This window comes from Oryzias latipes, chromosome 16 (genome assembly GCF_053564925.1).
Source record: "Oryzias latipes strain Hd-rR chromosome 16, Olatipes_Hd-rR_3.1".
In the NCBI taxonomy this organism is placed as follows: Eukaryota; Metazoa; Chordata; class Actinopteri; order Beloniformes; family Adrianichthyidae; genus Oryzias; species Oryzias latipes.
Window position 1 is genome coordinate 27,066,399 of NC_136252.1, and position 12,276 is coordinate 27,078,674.

At 37.0% G+C, this 12,276-nt stretch overlaps 1 protein-coding gene across 1 annotated transcript in view; it reads right to left on the reverse strand.

Annotated features, from left to right (window-relative positions):
- Positions 1 to 241: 241 nt before the first annotated feature.
- The window catches only part of fhl3a (four and a half LIM domains 3a), a 49,689-nt gene continuing 37,654 nt past the window's right edge, over positions 242 to 12,276 (reverse strand). Inside the window, exons 2-6 of the mRNA XM_004078300.5 lie at positions 8,185 to 8,357; positions 5,560 to 5,734; positions 3,968 to 4,137; positions 3,632 to 3,818; positions 242 to 1,529 (exon numbers count right to left, since the gene is read on the reverse strand). Coding sequence (XP_004078348.1) covers positions 1,378 to 1,529; positions 3,632 to 3,818; positions 3,968 to 4,137; positions 5,560 to 5,734; positions 8,185 to 8,340 — 840 coding nt within the window. The 5' untranslated portion in view covers positions 8,341 to 8,357 and the 3' untranslated portion in view covers positions 242 to 1,377. The remainder of the gene's footprint in view (positions 1,530 to 3,631; positions 3,819 to 3,967; positions 4,138 to 5,559; positions 5,735 to 8,184; positions 8,358 to 12,276) is intronic.

Here is a 12,276-nt window from a genome sequence, read left to right on the forward strand (position 1 = left end):
CCTCGCTGTTTCTGGAGTGCACACAGGAATCCTCACAAGTTTTTATTCTCTTGTAACACATTGATGCTGTCTGTTTTTATCTTGTTCTCACACAAACAAGCTTTTATGTTCTTTCCCTCTGGAATTGCGCTCTCATTTTTTTCCCTAGAAAGACACTTTAAACACCCCGAAGAGGCTTTTCTCCAGCTTACACTGTAAAAGATATTTAGAAAAAAGAAGAAAAAAAACTGCTCAGCAAAGGTCAGTGTCAATGTATTTATTAATAAGACTTTGAAAAAGAAGTAGCCATTCAGCTCTTTCAGTCATCAACTGATTTACAATAATACCATAGGTTTGTTTTCATGGGGGGCTACTTTACATCTTATAAAGTATATCTGACAACTTTGACTCACCTGCATCAAAGCCAAAATAAACAAATTCTTAATATTTCTTATAGTTTTGTACATGTACATGATGAACACTGACAACAACAAAATATTTACTGACATGCACATTTTTGCAAGGCACATTAGGTGTGCGTTCTTTAGGGTTATAAATGCTGGTGCTAAAGAATTGGAAAAAAAATGTTTTTAAAAAAGGAAAAAACAAAGCAAAACAAAGGTGAGACTGTGTGAAGTAAGCATAACTGTGAAGTTCAGTATTGGGAGATAAATGAAAAGAATAACTAAAATGTGTGTCTTGCTTTGTGATTTTGTGATTTTATGTGCAGAAAACATGGTGACAAAAGAGCAACATTTTCCAAAGTGCATTATTTTACCAAAAACCAAAGTCGACGTACTTGTACTTGTCATTGGCCGCTTTAATATTTTAATTCATATTAATATGCTGAATTTTTGCCACATTTTACATGCCACGTTATATACAAAAACTTTTTCCAACATGTAAAAAGTCAGAAATAGTAAAGATAAAAGATGTGAGGAAAAGTAGCATTCCAAATGCATACAACTGCAGCTTTTAGAGGGGAAAAACACTAGCTTCACCCCCTTTTTATGTCAGAATTCTGGGCTCATAAACTGTACTGCACGGTTTTCTTTGTTCATTCCTCAGTTCGACCTGTACCTGAGGTGACATTTTCATCTTTGACAAAGTCTCAAACAACTTTAAGTTCTTTGCTTTAGCATTTTGTAGCATACATGTGTTAATTGGGCACTCCATAAACTAAATTATTAACTTTCTGGTTAATAAAAGAAACTTGGTTGCGGTTCATGCAATCAATGCAGCAGCTTTGCTCGCTCCAGAAGAAAAATCTTACACAGAAACAAGTCTTTTCATAAAAACGACCTGAGGCAGCCTTTGATAGCCCGTGTTACCTTCCTGTGTGCTGGAAAGTAAAAAAATAAGGATGAAGGTGGGATGGGACTAGAGCAAAGGGAAGCTCTATAGGTTGCTGTTGCAATCACGGCACAGGATCCTGTCGCCATTTGGGAAGAAACCAGCACCCACAAGTGAGACGGAGCACTGAGAGCAGGTGAAACATGATTGATGCCACTGACGATCCTCAAACGAGATGTACTTCCCTCCACCGAAACCTGAAGCAGAAAAACAAAGCTCAGTATAGGAATGAGTCTTAATAGAATAAAATGAGGTGGACTGGCGTTGCAGACAAATCATAAAAAGAATGGAGTGGGTTTGAAAAATATTACAAACATATTGCCTTGGATGAAGTGTACCACAGAAAACTCCTTTAACTAGATTTACCCACATTACAGGCTTGTCATTGGTTAACTGATGGAATTTCTTTAGGCTTTCACATTTAGTCTACAGAAAAAAGAAAAGAAAAAGCACTAATTGTATTATGTCCTGTTCTTCAGTACAGGACAAAAGTACTTAAGTACAGGACACTCCAATGAAAATTGTATTTTTGAAGTTTTTAACATGTTCTTGTGGGATTTTGTGATGATAGAGGACATATATAAAGACAAGTCTTTCTCATCATTTGTATTAATTCAAATCATTGCTAATCAGGAGCAGACAAAAATGCTGTTGGAAAAAGCTTGCAGGTCCTTTGATTGGTGGGCCACAAGCTCACTGCTCCGATCCATTCTGATGCATCCACTTGCAGACAAATTAATCCATGTACTTCTTTGTTTTCCTCATCCGAGCTGACTAAAAACGATCATCATAATTAAAAGACCGAAAGCAATACTTTTACAATGGATCAAAAGATGATTTGAGTGAGATTTTAACTTAATTTCTTTGTATTAAGCTTTATTCAATTTGTAGTCCTGTATTCTGATGGGTATCCTCTTGTTGGTAGCACACAGCATACAACTATTGCATTTTCAATGTGGAATTAAATTCTTCAAATTGGGATTTTTGATCATGTTGCATTTTACCCACCAGTGACAACTGGAAACAAAGTCAACCCCATCTGTGCATTTTGACTTTTTTATGTGATGACTATTCTGGGAACAGTAATAGTCAATACCAGCTCTTCAACAGAACAATGCAATCCCCCTCATTACTTAACCAAAGGTGAGTTCTATCACCTAAACATTGAATTCCTGGAAAGTATAGACTCAGCTTTACATACAAGTCATACAGACATGTTCACGTGTTCGTCCTGCACAGACAGGGTACCTGTCCATCAAGTACTAATATTTCTCTATCAAAATTGGGACATGTGCAACAATCACTTTAGATCCAAAAATTACCTGTTTTCAAACAACAACTTGCATTTTAGAAAAAATAAATAAAAAGGAGATTTTGGTCATAGACAGTTTTATCTGCCTTCACCTGACCTGGCTTAATTATTCCCACTCTTACACTGGCAATGGTATTTGTTGCAACATTTATATTTTACCTTCCAATTTTTTTGCTCTTTGGTCTTTTTTTATATTTGAACACTAGCCAAAGCATAATGACTAGGTAAAAAAAAAGCAAAATAAAAAAACATTAAAAAAATCTTAGAAAATGTTGCATTTGGGAAAAATGTCCAAGCATTTGACTTTTGTATTCAAAAAATTATGTGTCTTGCTGCAAAAAAACTTTTCCTGGACAGAAGGAGGTCAAAGGCGTAAGTTGTCCATATTTGTTCCTTCAAATTAATAGTGATAGACGTGAAATTAAATTCCCATCTGAAATTGTTAAAACTTGTCATAAAAAAATAAAGCTGGCATGTGGCATGAATTGTGATTATAGTAGTTTCTCTGTGTCTGATTGCTAAAATAAACGGTCAAGTCAGACTGGAATTTGAGTGTCTTTTCTTCTTGTAGCCTACAGAAATAACACAAGTGCTAATAGAGATGGCACAATGGAGAGCAGAAGGAACAGAACGTAAACAAAGAGGTCTATCACTGAAGAGCGCCTTTCTGCACCGCTGCCAGATTCCTAAAATAACAATCTGAGCCTGTCAGCTGTCATTTAACTAACTTGTTAAAATAATACAGTTAAAGGCAACCTGTATAAAGGCTTTTCCAACTGACAACTTTTGTCTAAAGTAAATAAACACATTTCTGCTCTGCACATATGTAGTCTCTGTAAGCAACATGCATTATTGTTAGAAAAAAAACACTTTTACTATGAAGGATTTGATGTTACAAAGATGTGATGTAAAAAGAAATGGCTAAGAAAACTAGAATGCTAATGCACACTACAACTTACTTCTAAAACAAAAACCATAAAATCTTACCTGTAATCGGTTTGCAGCAGGCCTCACATTTCTTGGCATATAGGCTGCTGAAACACTTGAGGCAGTAAGGGCTTTCATCTCTGGAGGTGAAGTGCTGACCAGCTAGCTGGGTCTCACAGCTGGTGCAGACAAAACACTCCTTGTGCCAAGGCTCATCCCGATAGGTCACACCACCTTTAGACAAAGCCTTTAAGGAAAAGGAAAATCACAAAATAAGTTTTTCATCTTCTATTTTTTAAATCTGACCAATGTCATTAACTGCAAAACTGCACTAGAAGGGTCTTTTAAAAAAAAATCAATTTGAATTCCTGTATACATATAAATTAACAATCTGACCTTTTTACAGCGCGTGCACCGTGGAGCAAACTTGTCCTCATAACAAGGTACGCAGTAATGCTCGTCTTTGTCAGGGATGAAGGACTTGGAGCCAATAGGCTGTTCACAGCTGTGGCAGATGAAGCAGCCCTCGTGCCATGTAGAGCCAGCATATTCCAGCTTTCTTGTACCTGTGTATGCATGAGAAGACATTTTTAATAAGAAGCACAAACACATAAAAATAAAATGGTATAATGTTATAAATATCAGAGATGTGTCTAATAAGGTTAAGTTCAACCTTAAAAAAAGGAACATTAACGTTTGAATTCCCCTATCTAACTGATTCTTTTATTGACTTATATCATTTACATATGGTAACCATTCTTAAATATGTAATGGAGAATATGTTTTTTCCGATTGGTTTAAGAAATGGTAAACAATTTTTTTACAAAACCATTTTCAGATCAAAAACACTAAATTCTCTTTATAAATTCTACCAGACCGTAGCACAAGACTCACTGTGTTAGGCAAGCCAACAATAAAAGGGAATAAACTGGAATGTAAAATGAATTCCTTGTTCAGTGTAGTGGCAGGGGCTGTGATAAATAAACTCCTGTAAGCTTAAAAAACACAATACCAACACCAAAAGCAAAATTTACTTTAGTTTTTTTATTGAACCTTTGAACAGACATTACCCTGTCAACAGTATTTAAGGATGGCTTTAAACTTAAACTTTCCTATTTGTAGGTTTGTGAATATTTTAAAATGTAAAAAATCTATGATTGAGTGAACTAAATAATGACAGATAACACCATTATTTTTCCCCATAGGAGTCAATAAAGTGAACAAGAGCTGAGCGTTCGGCTGAGCAATGTGAGGATTTTTTGGAGCTTCATCTGTTGAACTTTTCATGGAGGATTCTTATGTACCTCATGTGAAGTAACTTTGCTTATTTTAAGATAAATCTGGGCAACGGTCATTGTAATCTGCTCAGTCAAACTATATTTATTTAACAGTCAGATCTAGAATCCATGACGGAGAATTTGGAAGTAAAGCATATCTCTTATCCGTTGCCATCAATGGTTTTGTGAGCCGCACACCAGCTCTTGGGATTTGACTTCAATGCAGCAGTTTGAGCAAAGGCACATTCACCTGTGGGTGCTGCTCAGCTCGGGACCCTCGTCTTCACCCCTCTCACCCCTTTTATTCTACAACTTCTTCCTCTTTTGTGTCTGCCTGATTGCTTACCTTATCAGTTTCATTGTTCCTAGCTTCCTGTTGTTTGCAGAGCCATCAACTTTTCAAGTCATTTGCTTATTTTCAACTTTTAAATATCACGTGGCAGAAGAGACATAACAGTAAGGGTTGAGCAATGCACCTCACAGTAAAAGTTATTTGAAGATTAATTTTGCCATCCAAAATTTTAATAGATTTAGGATGTATATAGTTTATAGTTATAGTATATAGTTTTTTTTAAATAAAATCCTGAGGTTTACTTTAATAAATCATGAGAGTATTTAAAAGAACAAATATTTTGTATTTAAAAAATCTATGATTAAGACAAAATATACCGGTAGGTTTACTCCAATAAAGTAGTCATCCATCATTTTTACCTGGCATGACTATCTTGTCACAGGCTACACACTTGGAGGAAAATTCATTGCAGTAGCAGTCATTGCACAGCAAAGCATTATCTTGGCTGGTAAATGGCTCATCAGCCAACGAGCGATCGCAGCGGAAACAGCGGAAGCAGTGCTCGTGGTAATGCCTGTCCTCGTAGAAGAGCTCCTGGCAGCAGAACATGGAGAGGAAATATTAGTGAAAGTTATTTTATATGCAGCTCCATGAAAAGAAAGTCCCATTTCCAACACTTTTTTAAACTAAAGCTTATAACAAGAACCCACAACCTTTTTCACATTAGACACTTTTTGAATCAGAAATAACTTCAAATTACCAAATGTTCACAAAATTCACAACAGTGATCAGATCAATACTCCAGAACATTTAACATAGTGTCGAGATTAAGGTTTACAAAAGAAAAGTACAGAGGCAGTGTGTGAAAGACAAAGGAATGTCATTCTAAACACATAGGTTTCTCTCTGGAATACTCACCTTCTGCAAAAAAATAAAATAAATTATAAAATAGTAAAAAAAAAAACTAACATAGTTGGACCAATATACATATATTTAATGCATGTTACATGTGAATATATGAACAAAAAAAGCTAACATTTTAAAAGGCATTTGGCAAATTTTGATCCACGGTGACTCACAAAACGAGTGTCCAGCTGATCCGCATGTCTTCCTGTTTTTGCGTCACTGCCATCGTTATCGCAGCTTAAAAACTCTGTTTAGGGAAATCTGGCCTGACCCTGACCATAACCAAAAACGCCACTGTGGCTGACACTCATGCACAAATACTTATTAGCGGCACACAAATAACATTTGTGGGACACAACTGTCGCAATTGCACACAGCTCAAAAAGGGTTCAATATTTTGCCCCAGGATATGTTTGACTGCAAGTCCAGAAATTTAACCGTTAACTTGTAGGTCAATAGCTTCACCTCCTGAGCCACACCTCCTCTCAAGCCAACAGATTATAATATCCTCACGTTACTCGCATCCTGAGCACGGCCGCTGAATGAAATAACTGAATTCAACCTTCATCTATTGGAGGTTTACATTTTTACAGCTGAGTGAAATCAGACTTTGTGCATTTTTATTGTTTCATTGATCCATAATATCCTTTGCCTTTCCCAGTCTGGCAAAAGAATCTCTTCCCCTGAAAAACTTGTTTGCGTTTTCATCTGTGATCATCTTACACATATTGGTATCTTTGTGCTGCACATGTTTTTGCATTTGAAGATTAATCATAACAAGCCTCAACAAGTGGTCCAATGAATATAAGGTGTTCCTGGAAGATTCCTGCCATTACTGCCGCTCTGGTGTTTAAGAAGATTTAGATAATTTGCCTGAGGCTTGTGTCCACCTCAACTCTGACACAACACAATTTCAGCACACAAAAGGATCAACATAGTTCTGATGATGGCCAGATGTCTTTGCTTCAGTCCTCATGGTAGCGCTGAAATGTTTGCAAAACTAAAAACTGCATATTAATATAAAATGTATTAACAAGAAAAAAAAAGTCACATTTAAAATATGATTACTGAAATGGAAACGAAACACAGGATTACAATTTATTACAATTGCACAGTTATACAAGACTCAATACTTCTAACTTTCTGAAAAAGGAGAAAAATTCTTCTAAAATGATCTGGTAAATATTCCTGATATATTTTTTTAAACTTTCATTATTGCCATAAGTACAAGCTCATAATTAAATGGATAAATCTAAGGATTGAATTTTGCTTAGATTTTGTGAAAATAATGGTGTCACAGATGTTGCTCATATCACAACATATTTTTTTTTTTTATGGTCTAGCCAGGAACAAACACTTTCCATTGCCTAAAGCTAGAATAAGAATATTATTTTTTGCTCCACAAGACTATGAAAAAAGTCTCGGTTAAGAGCAGGGGGACGTTCAAGGTCAAACTCAGAAAACCTTTGTGTCCATCTTTAATCCCTAAGTAGCACACACTCGTGCCAGCTTCTGTCTCAAAAGATGGAGTGATCTGGAGTGATTCTAAGTTGAGAAACTGGCAGCTTTATTATTTTCTTTTCCCGCCAACTATTTGAGTGTTGATAACTCATTTGTTTCTTTAGCCAAAAACTTACAACGCAGTGTGGCGTAGCCCAGTCTAAAAACCGTAATAAGACACACATGCTGGTCTTTAACCGGCCTCTCATGTTAGTGTTTTCCATTAAAGGAAGATTGAATTTTCACTTAATTGTGGTAAAGAGGGAGACGTTCCCTCATCCTGCATTTTTACAATCTTAGACCAAATTAGTCTGTTGGCTTGTGTGGACTCGGATGAAATGGCCTGCGTAATTGCAAGTTAAATTAGCCTTTACAATGTCGTGCCACACAAAATATATAGAACATGCCTCATTTGCCATGGATTATCCATCATTAACATGACTTAACTTCTGTTTTTGTGATCCAATGCCATGTCAAAACATAATAAAAATGGCTTTAAGCTAATTTGAGTCCTTTTGATGTGCCAGTTGTTTAGTTAATGGAAGGTGAAGAAGTTTTGAAGAGATTGGCCATGTCGGATTCATTTTTTTCTTCTCATTTTGAATTGGATGCATTGTTTAGTTTTGCAGCAGCCTTACCCTTGCATCATGGCCAATTAGCTCCTTGCATTCGTCACATGTGTTTGAAAACAGGCTGTCGTAGCAGGGGATACAGTAGGGGCTGTCATTCGACTGGATGTACTTGCGGCCATACAGGGACTCTTTGCAGTTGTCACAGTCAAACCGGTCAGCCATTGTAGTTTTCTTTAAAGCTGTAGCAGAAAGAAGACAATCAGGTCAGGCGTTTCCATGAAAAAAACAAACCACAGACAGCGAGGACAGAACAAAGTCATGCTGAATAAACGAAACAAAGTCCTGACAAATGACCCCTTTGGCTTTTCCATCCCTGCAGCTACACAACAAAATAGACTTTCACTGCCAGTATTTATATTGTAAATACTTCAATGTGTATAGCAACGGAGTTTAACTCAAACAAAACATACAGGGCAAGCGGGGGCAAGTGTAAAAAAAAAAGGAATAGAGAGAAATTAATAAAAGGGTCAAAAACTGTGTACCCTGTGTAAAGAAATGGGCTTGCACAAGATGCAGTTTTTTTGAAAAAACAAAATGATTAATAAGACTTGTTGATAATTAGATGCTTTGAAGCACCGGTTGCACATGGACACACATTTCATGCAGACCTGTAAATATTTATGAGGCGAAAGTTTAAACGTAATTACAGCATGGACCACCAAAGATCTAGAATGTGTGTGTGTGTTTGAGTGTGTGTGTGTTGAAGCTGTCCAAGCAGGACTCCTGAGCATCAAGTTCACTTTTCGGAGAGACAGACAACGGCTACATGGGCACACGAAGTCTGACTGAGCACACAACAAAGTAACAGCATGAGACTGCTCCAGCTTTCCAGCAACAATATCAGCTTTCAAACACATTACAGCATGGCTGGACGACAAGCCGGTGATAATTGATACCGTCCTTGGGGAGGGTACACAACTGGCTCCTCACTCCCAACACTCAATAATAATAATCATCAGTGATGTAATTAGCAATCAGACTTCAAGCTGGGCTCCTTCTCTTACACTCATGCACACAGAAACACATGCATGCTCATCCACTGATGCAAGGAGGCCATGTAAACATAATCCCATACAAAGAAATGAGTAACACAATCCGATCTGAAAAAAATCACACGAGATCCATCAACGGGGAAGACGTTTGGCTTTAATTCTCAAGTTTCTGCTGTTTTAGGAAGACAAAAACTCCTAATGAGCAAATGGAGAAAGTCAAGACCCGACCTGCCTGCTGTCCTCATATGTAACCCAGTGACATGCTTTCTGCTATTGTATAACCTTGATTTCCCAGAGGCCCTTTCAACCGTTTTAGTGACTCTAAACCAAAAATGATAAAGTGTCAACTCTTGACAGCTCTGTGATCATGTGTTTACACTTCTGCAGCTCACATTACAACACAGAAACATCCCTTTGTTTAACAACTAAATGGATACATGAGGGATATCAGGTGGCTTAACATCCATCTGGTTGTTACGGGGGCATATCCTGAAAAGCAGCTTTGTCCTGAACTGATGTGTCGCTTGTGCTTCAAAATATATGCATTATACATTTTACTTTTGACAAACCATCCATCAGGCATTCATCATTCTTGCCTTGTACTTTAGATTATTTAACTAAAGAGCAAAAAAAAAAAACTGTGACCTCAGAAGTTTCTGCAATGCCAAGTAGGAAGGTACAGAATGTGCTGTCTTCGATTGCCAGGTGAAAGTACGAGATGAGGCATGACTCAGACAACAGGAAGCTCCTGTGACATCCAAGTCTGACTTAATCTAGTGAGTAAACCCAAAAGGTGGAGTGTTTATTCTTTCAATTCCTTCCCAGATGTATTTAGTACCCATTTATCAATGTACCAAAAATTCTGTAACAGTGGTCAAACAGACCTCTCAAATCTAAACAACCCATCCATCTAAAGTGGGATTTTTTTAATGTTTGAGAATTCTGAGTTTGAGCACGAGTGTGTGGAGATACGGAGAAGTAAAAGGTAAAGCAGCGTTTAGAAGATCCAGGGTAAAGCTTGTAAAGAACTTGTTATGGCACATAGTCACACACAGATGATGTCAGCATGCTGACCCCTGAAGTGATGGGCTGAGACACGCCAGAAAAAGAAAAAAGAAAAGAAGAGCTCACAGATATGGTTCTCACAGGACCCTCTGCAAATATGCAAGGGTCCATCTCCTTCATGTCCAGAACTCAGCGACTAAGTATCTACTCTGAGGTTAATAATGCTCCCAAATACCAAGACCGTTACTGGATTCAACCCTCTGGGAAAAACAGGGGCCTTTCAAGGAAACCACCACTCGAACCAAATGAAACAATGGTGCACAAATATTGTCTTTGAGTTTTAGGGTAGTAGCACTGCTCAAAGTAGGGATCTTTATTTAATATCTGCATCAGTGAGTGGCTGTGTTTAAAGTAATTTGGGACAGATAGAAGTTTTTAGAGAGAGGATAACAGTTCTATTCACCTGTGAGATTTACAAGAAAGCCTCCTTTGCTTCTTTCATGCAGGAAAAGCTATTTTCAATTTTAAAATTATTCTTGACATTTTTTTCTAGCTACATAATCAAGAAATCGGCACAAAATCCCCAGATTTACTAAACATAAAAACAAACAGGAAAATAGCGTGTGCAATACTGGTAGTTCAGATTGAGGTAATCATGAAAACTGTGTGAACATGCCTGTAGGGATTCTGGGAAATCCATAAACGCACCCATTTCCATAAAAAACAAAAAGATAGAGAAACATTATTTAAATCTTTGTGACAGCAAAACATCCCTAGGGCTTTTTATTTGTTTTCACACAATCGGATAAGAGATAGAAAAGGAATGTCAAGGGAATATTCCTCTAGACCTCACAACAATCTCTGATTGACATCAGAGGGTCAGATTCAGGGTCGGTTGTGAGTCTCTGCAGAGATGCAAAAAAGCTGACTGTAGAAAGAGTTGTTGTTGGTTACAGAAGGGGCAAGCAGATGTCCAGTCCAAGCCATTCTCAAAGGTGAGCTTTGCTTTAACTCTTCTTAATTCCAAATGAACAGCCCAAACTGCCTTCTGGGACCAAATCTAATAGCTTCCTTTTTCACTGCTGTCCATTAGCAGAAATTTGCTAGTAAAATATCTGTTTGGCTTGGGCTAGACAAAGCACTTGACATCGTGTTATATCAACAGAGGGAGATCATCCTGACCGCAGCGAGCAGATGGCTGTGCACTGCGAGCAGCCACACCACCACAAAGCTCTGTGTGTGAAAAGTACACACATTTCTGACCAACATTACTCCTGTGATCACAGACGGTCTCTGCTTTTAGTTATCACTTGTCAGATCCAATTGACTTAACTTCTGCTTTTAGAATATGTTTTAGGCCAGTTTGGTGGTCTAGTGGAAAAGTCTCCACCCCTACAATGGAATATTGTTGGTCACAATCCACAATCAGATCATACCAAGGACCCTAAAATCAGGTCACTTCAACATTTAACTAAAATTCAGTTATTTACACAAGGATGTCTACCCCAAAAATCAATCATTGACAGGATTCAAATAAAGGACATTTGTGTTAGTTGTTTTCGATTCTGTAAATAATTTTTACAGTTAACAAATGAAAAATAAAATTTGAGATATTCTGCAATGAGACATGTTAGCACAACATATCAGATTTTTTACAAGGTAAATTTATTTTGTGTAAAACATTACAGACTTTAAAATACAAATCTGATAGGAAATATCTACACAAAAACTCACACAACCAATTCTGTTAGCCACCAATCACAAAACCATCAAAAAATGTTGCTTCAGTATGCAATGTTTTTTAAAAAAGTGTTAGTTTTTATTAACATCAGCATGCTACTCTTTTAAAAACATATATAAAATAAAAATGTTCTTATGGGTGTATACAAAATCATTGTCAGATGCAATGACTTATTGAACAAACCCTGTTTTTCTTTTCCATTTCTAAATAGGATTTTCTTGAAAATAAAAAAACAACAGCTGTTGCTATAGAAGCTGTTTAATAGGTGGTGACAGCATCTTAAAAACAGTCAACTGCTATTTCGCTCTAACAATCCCCCAAACAAGAAACACATTGTGTGAAGTCAACGACACTCTAATG